Raw genomic sequence first — 17,597 nt, 5'->3', positions numbered from 1 at the left:
AACTTACAATCGTCTAAATACGGTAGGTGTCTACACTTCTTTAAAACATCCAACATGATTGCATGAAAGGACGAAGCTTGGTTAACAGCGTCCAACATTAGCCCGGTAACGAAATTCTTCGAACTATTCCTACCTTCCACAGAAATTCACCCAACTCCAGCATGCACCTTCTGGCAAGAAAGCTCATGAAAAATCTATGAAATTCCCTATTGTGGCACTACCGTGAGTGAGGGAGAGAGTGCGAGATGCCGATAAAAAAAACAAAATAGTGATAGTTGTATTTGGGGATTTATGCCTTGTTTCGTTCGACAAAAAACTTGCAAAACTGCATGCACCGAGTTGTTGCTGACATTCAGTTACCGCAAATTTTTGGTAACTTCGCTAGCCAGCAACTGTGCAAACATTGATAGCAAACGTTGCCAAACTATTGCTATACTATTGATAGCTCTTTTCCACTATCGATAGTTAAAAAAAAAGAACTATTCATGCTATCAAGAGTCAATTTGCCAATAGTTTTGCACCACTACTGCGTGCACAAAAAGTGGTCAAAGAGCACCTTAACAAGCAAGTGGCTCTTTTCCACTATCGATAGTTAAAAAAAAGAACTATTCATGCTATCAAGAGTCAATTTGCCAATAGTTTTACACCACTACTGCGTGCACAAAAAGTGATCAAAGAGCACCTTAACAAGCTCCACTTCCAGAAGTGCGGCCCACTGTTTGATATACTGAACAAGCAATGAAATTGGAGTTCAATATACTGCATGACTTCCCCATAATTTTACCCAGAATTTCCAAATGGATATTCTGTGCATTCGATATGTCCAATAATTCGAAATATCCGGGTTCCCATGGACATGGGGTGCAATATTCAGCCACTGGTGATACTGCAATAATTTTTTTTGCCCCAAGCAGAACAAATGAAACGAGGCCTCACACAAATTGTGAATGACAGTTCATTCTGACCACAAAGAGACAAGAATAACACTGAAATAGACATCATGAACTTGTCAACAAATGCACTACCAAGGACCATGCTCGCAACGAGTCAAAACGGTCCCCTCCACTCCAATTCCAAAGCGAAGAACAGCACTCACATTACACATCATGCGCTGGTGTACAAGGCTTAGGACACAGATGACTTGGGTTTAGTAAAAGTAACCACAGTAAACATGATGAGGCTATTTCTAAATGTGACCATGCTTAACCTAATGAATGGCTGTCGCTACCTGGCAATGAAGATGAAACAACACATGGGCAATGGACCACCGTACACAAAAGAAAGGGAAACACAATGACAGCAGGTAAGAACATGCACTCAAGAGCAGAAACACAGAACACAGTCAAGGTATTCAGCGCAACACGTGCATTAATCAGAACGTCTTCACAGCCACAAACAGCAGTGTCAAAAATGAGTATGCAACTTCAGCACATGTCGCTGGAGGTTAGCACCATGGCCACACTGAACTTGGCACAGGAACTGCTTATAAGAGACAGGTGCTTTGCTGTCAGGAGCAGCAGTGAGACATTCACTGCTTCCTTAAATGACACAGCTGAACCCTGAAGGTCAAACCACACTTCCCAGTATTAATATACTTTTGTCACGGATTTTTAAGATGTCTGCAATTGTGCCAGCTTATTCCATCTTCAAATAGAAAACCTTCATGAAAACGCAAGAAAATAAAACACCCCTTGATCAAAATGAAACAAGGTTTGAAATGCAACAGAAAGGATACATTTCAGGCTTCTTTGCCTGACTTGAAAACAGTAAGGCAAGTACTAACATACATGTTCCTTTCTTTAAAAAGTAGGTTCTCTATTCTTAAACATAAATAACTAATAACTTAAAGCTTACAATGTGCAAACTTTTGAACTAAGTTGTGCTTGCAGTGCAACTGTCAACAGTAGAACAATCTGTAAGGACCGCCAAGCTTCTTTCCCTCGCCAACTGCCCTTCACACTTAGTGGACCACGTACCACAATCCCGTTCTTTTCAGACGAGCACACTTATTCCCTGCTCAGTTAAAGTGATCAGCAATGCAAAGTATTCCAGCTATCTTGCCTTGTGACAAAGGCCATATATGATCACACATTATGAATCTTCGCGAAGACAATATATGACCACACAATATGAATCCTCATACAGGTTAAGCTCCAAAGTTAAGTTTCAGCATAAGGTTCTTTAACCAGACCCCAGTAACAAGCACCTCTGGTTTCTGAAGTCACTACCGCTGTTATTGCTTCATTTTATGAAATGCACTTATGCAAAGGAACACCACTGGCACAGTGCACAATGTGGCTAAGTCTTTCAATACATAAGCTTGCTGGACCCTTGATGTTGCAGGTGATCACACTCAAAGTGGATGAAACCTACAGCATTTTTGCCTCACTTGCGGCAGAAAACAGGGCACCGCGACAGCCTCGCTGAAAACCAGATGTCCCTCAACAACATGCATGGCAATGCACCAACACCATCATGATGCTTGGCACAGCTGGTGTCTTATTAATCCCTAAATTACAGACCTATGGCAGTCGCATACGCAGTGCACGTCCTTTTTCACGAGATGGACTCATCACAATGTGATGCGTTAAACGTCACCAGACGCACTCATGAGGGCACCGCCCCTTCCTAACAGTGACTGCCAATCAAAAACAACTAGGAGGCAGCTCAGAAAACCTTCATGGCTTGTGCATGAGTGACGACAGCAGAAGCTTCAATCCTAAGAACACCCTCCCTCTCGCTTCCCACACCCAGCGTTCACAACAAAAGGTGTCCACTACGTCTGGCCACAGGCAAAGACACAAATCGGCATTAAAGCTCGTCACTCCTTCGTAGGACACACCTCAACTGTAAAGTCGGGCAGTCAAGGCTTACAGGACAACAGTTGCCAAACAATCGGGCAACAGCACACACTCAGCTGGTGCAATGGTTGCAGATCGTGTGGCAGCAATGCCATGACGCCCTGCTTTGCTCTTGTTCACTTTGGCCTCAGCGTGCTGAGGAAGTTACCCAGGTCGTACTCAGAGTCGTACTTGGACGAGTCCCACAGCTCGGGCAGGTTTTCCAGCACCCCTTTCATGCCAGCGCGTGACGGACCGGCACAATTTTGCGCAGGGTCCATTCCGTCACTCGCCCTGGCACCGGTGGCCCCCTTGGTCCGGTCTGAGTCCAGAGTGAACAGGTCCAGCAGCTGATCGGTGCCCATGGTGTTGAGGCTGCTGTTCTCTGGTGTAATGACTGTGTTGGCGATGGTCAGCTTGAACTTTTGCAGCCTGGAATGACGCGCATAACATGAGACAGCTGGCAAAAACTTCAGGGTCTGCAACAGGCACCTGCTGCAATGAATTAGCTGTACCTACGCATTTATTCGTAGACACATTCACTCATGCATTTACACATTCATTGAGAGACTCTCTTGGTACCTGACTCACAAGCTCAACTGGTCATCCAACTTTGTACTGATCAGACTGCACGGTCCTATTCAATGTCTTCTCCTTTATGTGCATGCCATGGAAATGTGATTAGTTCCAAAAACTAAGTCTGAACGCCACGCTTTTTAAACCAACATGCAAGTAGGCCTTAGCACTGCACTTTCTCTACTGTAGCTTCTGTCGGCTGTTGGCAATCAACAGTTGCATGTGTTTATTAAATAGAACAATACAACAACACACAAAACGTGCCCTTCTACACATCCTATTTCATTCCCTACATAACCACATTTATCAATGTAGGCAATTTACTCTGATTTTATGTTCCATGCGCACACTGACAAGAACCATTCCTCTTGCATGACACTTGCTTATAAATATTGACCAACAATTTCTTCCTCAACTTTGGTTCATTTTTTGGGGCACTGAAAAAATGAGGGACAATGTTTACAACATTCGTATACATCGTGAAAGCATGGCGTATCCATATATGAAGAATCCGTGTTTCTCTTCGTAGACCCCTGGCAGTCCTCATACTACTTCTGGCGCAGTGGTTTAGTAGATATGCAGTGCGCCACTGCCCTGAGATGGCAGGTACCGCCACTGGTGGAATTTGTGCCGTCCAGGTTGCTCTCGGACAGACAGCCAAAAAAACAACAGACGATTACCACCAGATTGCTTTCAGTGCGAAAACGCTAAAGCATTTGGCTGACTGCACATGCAATGATCACAGCTTGGAGAGGGCATGACACCCTGTGAGCATTGAGAAAATTTGCAAACAGCAACTTTCTTCCAAGTGCATTTCACATTTAATGAGGGACACGGCTCTTTCAGGCTGAAAATTCGCGAGAAAAATCGGTTTTTCAATTTTGTCATATTCGGATTCACGAGGTCATTTTGCAGCTGACATCGAATTTTTAGAAAGAAATAACCAATATTTGCTTCGTATTAGCCATTTAAGGGGGGACATGGCTCTTAGCACCGAAAATCGGCCCAAAAATCAGATTTTCAATCTTTTCATTTTCGTCTTCCTCGCACCATTCTGCATCTGTATGCAAATTTTCATCATTATACCCCACGTAATTAAGAAGTTATAGCGATTCAAAAATGCAGTACCACACCCACTGCCCTTTAAATTGTGGACAAACGACACCCAATTTCGATCGCCTGGCGCATGGAAACTACACGCTCTACTGCGGCCATTTTGGTCTCGTTCGAAAGCGCGGGCTTTCGGCTTATTTTTTCTTTCGAGCAGCAACCCTGTACATGCTACCTTCGCAAAAAAAAAACGAAGAAAAAATAAATAGCAGCGTGCGCTGCTATTGGCCGGTTTAGGCACGTGATCAAAATGGCGTCGTCTGGTTGGTTCCGGCAAGCTAGCCATGGAGAGTGGACGCCCGGTGACGCCAATTCGTCTTTCTGCCGACCACGCTAGTGCAACGCGAGAACCATGCCAGGAGGCACGAAGAAGTACCGCTCTGTGCACAAGTTCGGCCGAAAGCGTGCAAAAGAAAAAAAACATGTTAATGACGCAACATTGTTGCATACTGTGCAACAAGCAAGCGCCAGTGCTACGGGATTGCGCGACGATCACGTTGCGGGCAGCGACACTTCTCCGTGTCCGCTGGATAACGGCGGTGTTCTTCGTGCCGACTGTAGTCGCGTACGAATTAACACCGTGCCTGTCACTAACAGTGACATAACTCAAGCGAGTGCCCGTGAGCAGTCTACACTTGATCGAGTGGAATCGACGCCGGCACCGGCACGAAAGACCGCGCTGTTCGCCGATGCAAGTGGTGCGGCCGCAGGATCAGACGCAGACGGAACAGCCTCCTATGCAATAATTGACCTCAGCGTTGCGAACGTCCTTCTGGATGCCGTGCGGTGCAAAACGTGTTGCGGATGCGTGAGGTTGATTACCAGCGACCAGAGCTACGGCTTTTCCTTGAAACTGAACGTGCTATGTGACAACTGTGGCGAGATTTTGGCCGCGTGGAACTCGCGGAGGGTTGACGGTGAGAAAAAGTGCAATCCTTTCGAGCTCAATATTCTTGCTAGGCGAGCAATGCTGTCAGCCGGTACCGGGCAGAAAGCAATGAACAATATCTTTTTGGCGATGGGATTGTCGCGGCATGGCATGCACAACAAGACGTTTCAACGGCACTTGAAAAACACACTGCAACCTGCTGCTACTCGAGCAGCCGCGGCAGCTATGGCACAGGCCGCGCAGGCAGTGGCGAAGGTATATGACGACTTGTGTTTTGGGCACAGGGGGAACATTGCCATGTGTTACGACGGCACATGGATGACGCACGGGCGCTCGTCACATATAGGCGTCGGTGTCGTAGTGGAACTCTTCACTGGTTATGTGCTCGATTATGTGGTGCTATCAAACTTTTGTCTGGGCTGCGAAACTGGCCCAAAGCCGAACACTGACGGCTATGAGCTCTGGAGATCGCGCCACCAGTGCCAAAAGAACACCAACTGCAAGGCTGGCCAAATGGAGGTAGAGGCAGGCAAAATTATATTTGAGAGGTCTCTACAGCGCCACAACATGCGCTACACAACGATGTTATGCGATGGGGACAGTCGCACGTTTAATGCCCTTCAAGATGCTAAAATCTATGGCTACATTGAAGTAGTCAAGGAGGATTGCATAAACCATGTGCAGAAGCGTATGGGAGCAGCTTTGCGCAACCTATTGCAGAGGCACAAGGGTGCAGGAAAACAAAGTCTCGGTGGCAGAGGAAGGCTCACAGCTGATCTAGTAGACAAGCTGGCTATATATTATGGCCGAGCGCTAAGGTCAAATGTAGGTGATGTGGATGCCATGCAGCGAGCCGTGATGGCGACCTATTACCACATCACGTCTACTGATGACTGCCCCAATCACACTTTGTGTCCCACTGGTGAGCAGTCTTGGTGCCGCCACAACGCTGCAAAAGCAAAAGAGGAGCCCGAACCGAAGCATAAGTACAGTCTGCCAAGCCATGTGGCTGAAGCTCTTTTGCCCGTGTACAGACGCTTATCGGAGAACAGCCTGCTGCAGAGGTGCATTCGGGGGAAGACCCAGAACTCAAACGAGAGCTTCCACTCGATCATCTGGACCTTGATCCACAAAGAGCGGCACTCGTCACTGTTTGCTGTGGAAGCAGCCACAGCAGAAGCTGTGCTGCACTTCAATGCCAGCTGCAAGCATACAGCAACAGCAATTCTGCAAGAATGCAATGCAAACGTGCCAGCAACTGTCTCCAGGAGAGCTGAAGAAAAGGACTTGCGCCATAACACACGTTCTGCGAAGAAGCGGGCGGCTTCGTTTAGCTTTGCTAAAGCGGAAAAAAAAAAAGCACCGCGACAGCATGCACTCTGACTATGCTCCTGGTGCATTTTGAAAGCAAGCGAAGGCCTTCGGGATTTTCTTTCCTGATTAAATATGCTGTGAGGCTTGAGTGCTTCTCACAATCCCCCAATTTTGGTGGTGTTGCATTTTTGAAAGATTAATATCTTCGGTCCTGTTCTTGCTATTGCTATAATTTTTTTTTCCTAGAAAGGGAACCCTGTGAGTCACATGACACCAAGGTAAATGCAATGACCACAAAGGAAAATTTACTGAGAAGGTTATCTGTCTCGGGTACCCAAATGGACCTTTCCTTTCAAAAGTTTCCTACTGCATAACTTAGGCTGAAATTGGCATAAGCCATTAATTTTTGCTTTAGTTCACTTTCCACTACCGTATTTACACAATTGTAAGTCGACTCGAATGTAAGTCGACCCGTCCAAATCGCATGTCCGAAAAAAAAAAAAAGTAGAAGCGAATGTAAGTCGACCCAACCCCTCCAATCGCATCTCCGAAAAAAAAAAAAAACAGCGGTGGAGCGCTTCAAAAACGAAAATTTATTGCATAGATGGGCTATTCATCCTCACTTCAGTCATCTTCAGTGGTACTGCTGTCGTCGTCGCCGCTGCGATCCCACAGCACATCGTCCTCCATGGAAAGCCCGCACTTCCTAAATGACCGCACCGCGACATCGCGTGGAACGGCCGCCCAAGCAGAAATCACACACCCGCACACAGCCGCCAGGGAGGCTCTCTTCACGTGCCCTGTTAAAAGTTCCTGCCCTTCTGCCGCCAGCCACTCATTGTACTCACGCCGGAGCAAGTCCATGAATAGCTTGTTAATGCCAACATCTGGCAGCTGCAGCTGCCTGTCAGACCGCTGGGAATCACCAGCATACTTGTATGTTCTTTCGTAGCTCAGTGTTCACTTTCGCAGTAAGGTGACCGCGAAATGAGTCCAGCACAAGGAGGTTCGGATTGCGGTCTTTGAGGGATGCCCCTGGCCTCAAAAGCCACACCCGATGGTACCAATCAATAACTAAGTCATCCGTCATAAAGCCTTTTTCGTTCACTCGCACAATCACACCTTTCGGGAACATTTCCTTTGGCATAGTTTTTCTTTTGAAGACGATGTATGGTCGGAGCTTTGTGCCATCTGCCAAGCATGATAGCATAACAGTGAACCGAAGTTTCTCGTTTCCTGTCGTGAGAAGCTTAACCTCGCGAGCTCCCCTCACGCTCACTGTTGTGTTGCTCGTCATGTCTAAGTAGACGGGAGTCTGGTCCGCATTGCCGATTTGGCCGAGCAGATATCGCCGCGAGTCGCGGAGCTTGAGGTAGTGCCTATGGAAGGCGAGAACTTTCTCCTCGTAAGCAGCAGGCAGCTTCTAGCATACACTAGTACGCCGACGAAGAGAGAAGCCAGCCCTCTTCATAAATTTCGAAGCCCAAGCCCTGCTGGCTTTGAAATCTGTTCGGAGTATTCCAGATTCCGCAGCAATGACCCGGGCTTGTTGCGTGATCATTTCGCATGTCACTGGAAGGGACCGATCACGTATTTCAGTGACATATGCTGCAAGCTTGACCTCCAGCTCCAGAAAGCGTCCCGACTTCGGCCCGCGGAAACCTCTTCGCTTGGAGTCGCAATTGAAAATTTTGTCTCGCTGCTTCCGCCACTCCCGCACCAACCGTTCAGAAACGTCGAACTTGCGGCCCGCCGCGCAGTTGTTGGTTTCTTCGGCGTAAGTGATGGCCTCCCTCTTGAACGCTGCAGTGAATGAGCGCCGAATGCTTTTCGAACCTGAAGAGCTCATGGCGAAGCACGCGGCCGGCAGTCGAGTCAAAAGCACCAACTCCAAGTGATCGGTGTCGGGGCGTCGGCTCTTCCAGCTAACATCGGCATTCCCCAGAAACGCCGCTGTTACGTATTGTGCAACCAACTGAAATAGCGGCTCTTCCATCAGCTAGCGACACTCCCGGGCGCTGGCGCAGACTCTGCGATTGGAACAGCGGGACAGCGGCCCCTCCCGCGAGTGAAATGAAATGAAATTGGTTTTGGGGGAAAGGAAGTGGCGCAGTATTTGTCTCAAATATCAGCGGAAACCCAGTTGTAAGGGAAGAGATAAAGGAGGGAGTGAAAGAAGAAAGGAAGAACGAGGTGCCATAGTGAAGGGCTCCCGAATAATTTCGACCACCTGGGGATCTTTAACCTGCTGTACTGACATCGCACAGCACACGGGCGCCTTTGCGTTTTGCTTCCATCGAAACGCTGCCGCCGCGGTCGGGTTCTAACCCGGGTATCCCGTTCAGTAGCACTGAACCATCGCGGTGGGTAATGGTGTGCACAGTTAACATAAAAAAATGAAAAATCCTGGCCAAAAAGCCCGCGGAATACCTGAATGCTACGCTTGGAGCCGTAGAGCAAACAAAAACTTCTAACATCGCAGTAGCGTCCCTGATAGATTGTTTTTCTTGCTTTTATTGGCAGTTCAAGGTTTCGTTTCGATTGTAAGTCGACCCCCCCACTTCGGAATTTTAAATTTCAAAAAAAGGGTCGACTTACAATCATGTAAATACGGTAGTTTCTGATCATGTTGACATATCAATCATTGTACTGTGAAATGTTTTTCTCGTTTTCTCAAAACTGCAATATTGAGGGTTCTGCAATTTTGGAGGAGCGATATCTCTTAAACTATTTGTGCTATAGTTCTCATTCTTGCTCTGTTAGAAAGAAAAGCTCTTGGACAGTGCATTAAGCCTAAAATATGTTATTACACGGCAACATTTACAAAATTAATTATTAATCTTGGGTGCCAACTTGGGCTTTTTGTCACAAAAGTTTGACTAGGCGTAGCTTTGGTTGAAATTCTTCTAGCACATTAATTCCTGGCTTGTTGCACTCTATGATCCTTCTAGATCACTCTGGCAGGTCTATTATCATCATGCCATAGAGTGTTTAGTAATTAGCTCACCTCCAAACAAACAACATGAATTAGGTAAAATTCTGAACACTGTTTCATCTACAAGAAAACTATTAAGATATTTGGAATCAGCATGCAAAAATATACAAATGGTGCAAGTTTCAACCAGATCCACCTATAAATAAGGAAAAAAGTTCTAAGAGGGGTATCCCCCCTTAAATTTCCAAATGGTACCCTGCCGTCGCTTGGTCCGTACATGCTCCCCCAGACACTGTTTTGGTTTTGTTCAAAAGCTCGCGCCTGAAGCTTTTTAAAAAATCTGTAAGCAACATGGTGATTCTTCCGTTCACAAAAAAAACAACCACGAAGAGAACGTGCGCACTGCATTTTCATTGGTTAGAAAAGCCGTGTGATCAAAATGGAGCTCTGCGATTGGTTAGGCCTCTCAGGTTAGGCTTGAGTGAAATGTGTCTCGGACCCCCGTGCCGTAAACAACGTGCACCGCCAGGGCCGTCACTGGCACTGCTTCTGAGCAAAAACAACGAAAGCTCAGTTCGAGTCGACACTGGAATTGACGCAGCTTCTGCAGGGCGAAGTTTGAAGCGTGGACCCGCGATGTGAACAAGGAGGCATTGCCAGTGTAGTCGCCGGCCCCGTTCCAGGGAAAAGCAACGAACGTGCAGTTCAAGTCTATGCCAACCATGTACACATTGACGCTGGAATTGTAGCCGGCAGTCATGTGATCGAAGTTAGTGCCAGTGAACGAGTGGCGCTTCTTTTTGAATTGACGCTAGCGACAACGCAAAGGACTGAGCCTTTTGCTGCGCATGTTTGTGAGGCCCCACCAAGTAGCGAGAATCATCTGTGGGCATCAGCAAGATGGCAAAAAGGTGGCAGAGAGATGCAATGAACCCTGATTATGCCCCCGGTGCATTTCTACGAGTTTGAACTTGTTCCTTTTACATAAGGATGGTTGGAAATGTTTTTCGGCATTTTCTCAAAACACCAACTTTGACACATTTTCAATAGTGTAGGGATGACATCTCTGCTTCTAGGTGGGCTAGCTTCATAATTCCTTTTTTGTTGGAAAGATAAACTCACAGAGCGTGCAAGAAGACAAAATTAAGGCCAACTGCCTAGTCAGTATAATTTTAAAACAATACATTCTGTCTGAGCCACAATATTGAATTTTCCCTTTTAATGTGCTATAACTTCTGTTCAAATGGGCCTAAAACAACTATTTTACCTTACTGCACTCTGTAGACATTCTAGATCATGTCAGCATACTAACCTTCACTGTGGCCTTTACCGTTATCAAGAAATAAGAAAAACAGTTGTAAGAGAGGTGTCCTCTCTTGAAACAAATTTTGCAGAGCACTGCATCCCTGCCTCTGCAGAGCCAAATGCTGCTCACCCCATAATCTTCTCTTCCAAGGTACCCCGGGTGATGAGGCGGTAGACGTTGACCACTTTCTTCTGTCCGATGCGGTGCGCACGGTCCATGGCCTGCACAGCGGCAACAGGAATCCGTCGGTGACACACGGCTACTCCCACAACTAAAGAGCACCAAAGAGGGACCTGCTAGAGCACACCTCGTGGATACTCTGACCTCCACTGCAAATTAGGCAGCCGCGGTGGCTCAGTGGTTATGGTGCTCAGCTGCTGACCGTAAAGATGCGGGTTTGATTCTGATCGCGGTGCTCGCATTTCGATGGAGGTGAAATACTACAGGTCCCTGTACTGTGCTATATCAGTGCACTAAAGAAACCCAGGTAGTCGAAACTATCCGCAGCTCTCCTCTACGGCATCGCTCATAGCCAGAATCACTTGGGACGTTAAACCCTGCAAAACAAAACCACTGGGATTCATTCCTAATAGGGGTGTGCAAATATTTGAAATTTCGAATACAAATCGAATATGTTTCACATTCGGTTCATATTCGTATTCGGGAAATGATATTCGTGAATTTCCGAATATTCGAAAATTCCCGAATACTCGGCAGTGATCGTATACCGCGCAGACTTTCGTAAATTTGATTGTGGAAAAAGCGCAATATCTGAATACAGAGTTTAAAGTACCAGGAAAACAACATAAAGGACCTGTAATCTTTATTCTCCATCATTTATCGCATGGACCGATCGCATTCCGAAGTGGGGTTTCCCACACACCACGCGTGCTGCGAACATGGGGTACGACCCGCTTCTAACAATTGGAAAGCGAAAGCTCGTTTATCTTTTATCCTTCCGCAATATGTTATCTAATTAATGCCCACACCCATGGCATTCGTTCTGTCACCTTAAAACTCTGAGCGTGACCACCGCCATCTTGTTTTGGTCAACCACGCTATGCGGGAAAGCCTACTTGCGGAATCTCGCGTGAAGCTCCCGAAGGGGCGAGTCGAGGTGTCACAACAGGGCAAGTGATCCTGTAAAAATCGCGCCTATTGCATGGTGCACTGTAACCCATGAACCTCTTAAATGGGCGTAACTGCAGGCGTAACAAGGTTCGGAGGGCCCCTGTCACTAGGTCAACCTGGCCGCGTAGTTTTGGTTTCTGAGCTTGGCCACTCGCTCGTTGCAATGGCAACTGTCAGCCAGCGCATTCGCCAGTAGTCCAATCTCAGCACCATGCCACTTTCAGACACTGGCTGACGCGTCGCTGGTCATTTCTTTTTTCCTTTTTAGAAGCAGTCTCGCCATTCCGAGGTCAATGTGCGTTCCCATCTCGCTTACGTTCGCAATGTTTCCCAGCACGCCGAAACTCTGTGCTCGTCACGAGATTACAGGTGTTTGCACGATAGAGCCGCCTCATAAGACTACCGCATTTTCGGTATTTTTTTTTTTCGGGGCTGCGGGGCATTTTATAAATCAACCTTCGAATAACCCAGGCATTTCGGTTCTTTGAACACGGAATTAATGAGGTTTTACTAGCTATCATGCTATTTTTGTTTCCAGTCTTGTCATGTTATGGATTGCATTTTGCCTGATCACATTACAGGTTGGATACTGTTATGCTGTTCAATTAAGGGGGGACACGGGTCTTTCGGGCCGAAAAATCTCGAAAAAATCAGTTTTTAGAAAATGTTATTTTCGAAATCAGCAGCCATTTATCTACCTCTCTGTTAAATTTCTCGCCTCTAAGGTCAGTATTTTACTCACAATACCGATTTATATAATCCATGTCGCCCGAATTTGAGCTGAAATCGGCGCCGAAACAGCAGTATTTCGCAAAGCGTAGCTCCCGTTTCATGCGCGGCACCGCAGCCATCTTGGTCTCATTTGAAAAAGCCGCCTTTCGCCTTCAATTTCCCGCCACTGCGGCTTCCGTTCGCCCATTGGTTGCCGAGAAAAATAGCAAAAAAGAAAAGGTAGTATTCAAAATCCTATTGGCTGCCGCGGATCACGTGACAGCAGGTCGTCATCCGATTGGTGGAGCTGGCTGGCAGCGTCTGCTTGACGCGCCCGAGCCGCGGGGAGACGCGAGTCACGCGACCCTCTGTGCCGGACCGTGCAGTGCAAGAAACGCGCAGCGATGCCTGGTTCAGCGCGCAAGGTGCACTCAAGGCATAAATTCGGCAAGAAAAGGAAGAAGTCGCTGGTCGATAACCTCAAGAGACGCCCTGCTGTGCGCCCCGACAATGATGAAACTCCTGCGCTGAACGATCGTGTCGGCGAGGCCGCGCAGGTAGGCCTAACGCGCTCCGCAGCACGGGAAGCTGTAAGCGGCAGCGCCCGCATCCGCCGTGATACAGTGATGCTGGGGCCCTCAGATGTGCTCCAAAATAAGACGAAGACTGAACAAAAACTGCGAGAACTCGCCTCAACTCCGGCAACGGAGCGGAAGTCTCGTTGTTTACGTGACGGCAGCGCGTCGGACTGTCTGCTCGACGAGGCAAGCTTCACGATCGTTTGTTTGGAATCGCTCAACAGTTTGTTGAAACTTGTGAAGTGTAAAACGTGTGGCGGCAATGACTTGAGCTTCGTAAAAGATGAGCGAGAATACGGCCTTGCCGTTAAACTTTCTCTTCAATGTGCGAGCTGTGGAGACGCATCGTCTACATGGAGTTCGCCGCGGGTACGTGGCGATCAGAAGATCAACCCTTTTGTGGTGAATGTGCTCGCTGCTCGTGCAATGCAGAGCACTGTCAACCAGCAAACAGCTCTAAATGACATTTTTTCATCGCTGAACGTTTCGCACCGCGGTCTCCACAATAAAACGTGGCAAGACTATGTGAAAAAAAAGTTGACACCTGCAGCAGCTCGTGCAGCCGAAGAAGTTACACAAGAGTGTGCGCGGTCGGTTCGAGAACTTTATAATGAATTGGACCTTGGGAACCCCGGCAATATTGCAGTATCATACGACGGCACTTGGATGACACGCGGCCACACATCCCACATTGGTGTGGGAACCGTCATCGAACTGTTTACCGGGCTTGTGCTGGACTATGTTGTATTAAACTGTCCCCTGCTTGTTTTTGGGGCTTTTCTCAAAATGCATATGGTTGACTGCTAGCAGTCTTGAGGCCTTGATATCTCAGCAACCAGGTCACATAGAGCTGAAATTTCGGTTGCAATGGAAAGCCTAATGTATGCTGTGTGAAATGTTGGGAGCAGATTTTTTCATTTTACCTTAAAAAAATAATTATTTTCGTTAATTTACCATTACTTGGTACACACATTTTTTATACTGAAATTCAGAAGGTTGTAAAATGAGTAATAATTGACATATCAAAAATCTGCTCTCAACATTTCATAATTCACTATTCTGGCTATCTAACCATGCCTTAAAATTAATTTTAGATGAAATCATTATTTTGCTATTTGGGCCTCAAACAATGGGCATTAATTGTTAATTATCTTGAAAACTAATTGGCCTACACTTAAAATAAATGCATATTTGAAATCAGCATAAAAATTTGAATAAGTCTATGCATTTTTATTAAGATTGGTCAAAAAGCAACAAAAATAGCTTTAAGACCAGTGTCCCCCCTTAAGTAGTGTACATTTCTGCGCACATCATGTTTTTTTATGTGGTGCTTAGGCACTCTAGTTTTGTATATATTAGTTGTAAAAGCCATATTATTTTGAAAAAAAAAATGAGCAACAATGTTTGCTTGTTTACCTTTTCTGAATTTATTTTTTGTGCTGACCAGATATTCGATTCGATATTCGAAGCCATTTTTTCTTCATATTCGTATTCGATTCATATTAGAAAATTTCAATATTCGCACACCCCTAATTCCTAAGCATGCAGGTTTCTTACATGGTTGTGTGGTTTGTGACACCGTTGCCACATACAAAACAATGAAGCTATACGATGCAGTAGCCTGCATACCTACCTGTTCAGCTGCTTTTGGGCATGAAGCTGCCAGCTGGATGAATAACACACCTAGAAACGCACTCAAGTGGCATCGAATGACACTGTGGCACCGAATCCCAATCCCTAGTGGTCGTCACATTGAATCCACAACCCGTACACAGCACTGCCCTGGTGAGATGTGAGAACTCAGTGATCAATATCGAACAACATTATAATTGCATTTCAGGCCACTTTCTGTACCCACTTGGCACAGGCATAACCCATAGCAGTGCGACCTTCCCAGCAAAAGGGATGCTGAAGTCACTTTAACAGTGAAATGTGACAGCATTAGATGTCCCACTTGCCACTTGGTCCAGTGACTTGGTCTTTATGCAGTTTTCTTTTACTGGAGGTGGTAGTGGCGTGATGACCACTGTCTACTGACCACTAATCCATAATTTCTTTCTTATTCCCACTACTAAGCCTTCTTACTCCATTTACTAATCCATTTTAATCCATCTAATAATCAGTATTAATACACAATGTATCAATTATCGATTTTGATCCCTTTTTGAAAATTCTTCCTCTGGGTAGCAGCCTGTGATTGGTTCCTTTCAGGTCATATGACCTTGTGACACCTCTCTTGTCCAATCAGCAAATTTTGTGCCATTGGACAGCAGATTTTGCTCATGATGTGAACTCTAATGCTATCAGAACTAAAATGACACCGTGAGGTGTTGGTGGTGTGGTGCGCACCTGCAGGTCCTTCATGGGGTTCCAGTCGTGCTCAACGAAGATGACCGTGTCGGCGCCCGTCAGGTTGAGACCCAGCCCGCCCACCTGGGTGGTCAGCAGCAGCACGTCGATGGAGGGGTCTGCGTTGAAGCGCTGCACCAGAGCCTGCCGCTGGCCCGGTGCCACACTCCCGTCCAGCCGCAGGTAGCTCACACTGCTCATGTGCGTGCTGCACCGAGGATGGAGTCCGCTATGAGCGCATGACTGACAACACGCACCCAAACGTAGCCTTCTTTGTGCCATGGTCAGCAGACTGAATACATTTTCTGCTGGGCGAGCTGGTTCATTTTCCTGTTGGGAATGCATGTAGCATGAGAGACAAGACGAGGTACAGGAGATGAATGGGACAAACGCTTCATCTCCTGTCCCTTCTCTTTTCTGTCGAGCTACATGCATTCCCAATAACACAAGAACCAGCAGGTTCACCTTTGATGGTGCTGCTGTGGTGACCGTGAATTACCCTATACACTCATACAAGGGCTGCACTCTCAACTTCACCACCATCATCATCATCAGCCTGACCACGCTTACTGCAGGACAAAGGCCTCTCCCTGTGCTAGCGGCCGCCTATGCCACCCAAACTTCTTAATGTCATCATGTAATCTGCGGTGAACATGCCACTCAATGTTCATGAAGCCCTGAAAGGAGACTTGCTTGCACAGTTCAGCCGAGTGAGAGCAGGCACTGTGCAGTGCCAACTCCCACACACTTTTGCAGAGGCGGGGAAGCAGAGCATGCAGCACTCACAGCAGCAGGTCCTTTTCGACGATGTCAAGCATGCCCTTCAGCTGGCAGAAGATGAGCGCCCGGTGGGCGTGCACCACACTCTCCTGCTCGGGCTGGGTGGCCGTCCCAATGCCACAGTCCAGCAGCAGCTGCCTGCGCACAAGTCTTCTCTCTGTAGCTGGCCTCATTGGAAAGGGCAGGCAATGCCCTTCAGTATGGTGCTCCCCTGTGCACCACCAATTCCAACCCTGACCCCATCCAGGGCTTTCTCCTGGCGACAGCAAACAAACAGAGCACCCGTCCTAGCTGTTCTGAACTCAAGCCCCACTGCTACAAACCAGGCTGCACTCAGCAATCATTCACCAGTCGAGCAAGCGTTAAGCATCAGATTTCCATGGGTTATGGCGAGCTTTTGAAGTACATGAGCATATTATGCCAATAACTCTGCAAAAATTTTGTCTGCTGGTCCGTTTCCTACCTGTACCTGTCTCTGCTACAGCAAGGAAATGACTGGTACAGCAGTGACGCTGGTATTGGCTGATTGGCCGTTACCCTTAGGCATGCTAGTGTTCCAAACCCATTGCGCCAAGGTGCTCTGTGGTCAGTCCTGCCCTCATGCCAGGTGGCGCTAGGCACAGTGGCCGCTTGTGATTCAAGCTAGCAGGTGCAGGGCAGTTGACTGCGACATCACGACAGTCGGTAGACGCCACTGAATACAGTGCCTCCTTTGAGAGGCATCTGGTGTTCTTGAACTGCATCTAAATACAGTCGATCCCGGGTATATCAATCGTGAAGAGAATCACAAAATACTTCGACATATTGATTACTCGATATATAAAAAGTGCCAGTACATAAGCTTATTTGTACACTACAAACAAGAATACACTGCCCCACGCTAGTGATGCACTTCCTGTAACAACATGCCCGCTGACATGCTGGCAGCGCACACCTCGCAATGCGTTGCTAGGACTAGCCTGCTTGCATTGAAACCGCAGCTTGAAACTAGCCACTGCTTGTGATGAAAGGTGTAATCCTGTTGCCAGTATACTACGAATAGAATAATCTCTGATTAAATTGTACGGTTGGTTTCTGC

The 17,597-nt window shown here is 47.0% G+C and overlaps 1 protein-coding gene across 2 annotated transcripts in view; it reads right to left on the bottom strand.

Moving 5' to 3' along the window:
- Positions 1 to 935: 935 nt before the first annotated feature.
- Hel89B (histone acetyltransferase 1) overlaps positions 936 to 17,597 on the bottom strand; it is a 211,609-nt gene continuing 194,947 nt past the window's right edge. For both annotated transcript variants that reach the window (XM_077635155.1, XM_077635154.1), the window contains exons 35-38: positions 16,526 to 16,657; positions 15,740 to 15,947; positions 11,100 to 11,191; positions 936 to 3,272 (exon numbers count right to left, since the gene is read on the bottom strand). In XM_077635155.1, coding sequence (XP_077491281.1) covers positions 2,978 to 3,272; positions 11,100 to 11,191; positions 15,740 to 15,947; positions 16,526 to 16,657 — 727 coding nt within the window. In that variant the 3' untranslated portion in view covers positions 936 to 2,977. The remainder of the gene's footprint in view (positions 3,273 to 11,099; positions 11,192 to 15,739; positions 15,948 to 16,525; positions 16,658 to 17,597) is intronic.

The sequence above is a fragment of the Amblyomma americanum genome, chromosome 8 (genome assembly GCF_052857255.1).
Source record: "Amblyomma americanum isolate KBUSLIRL-KWMA chromosome 8, ASM5285725v1, whole genome shotgun sequence".
NCBI lineage: Eukaryota > Metazoa > Arthropoda > Arachnida > Ixodida > Ixodidae > Amblyomma > Amblyomma americanum.
The sequence above is the reverse complement of the archived record's forward strand: the minus strand, read 5'-3'. Positions and strand labels throughout refer to the sequence as shown.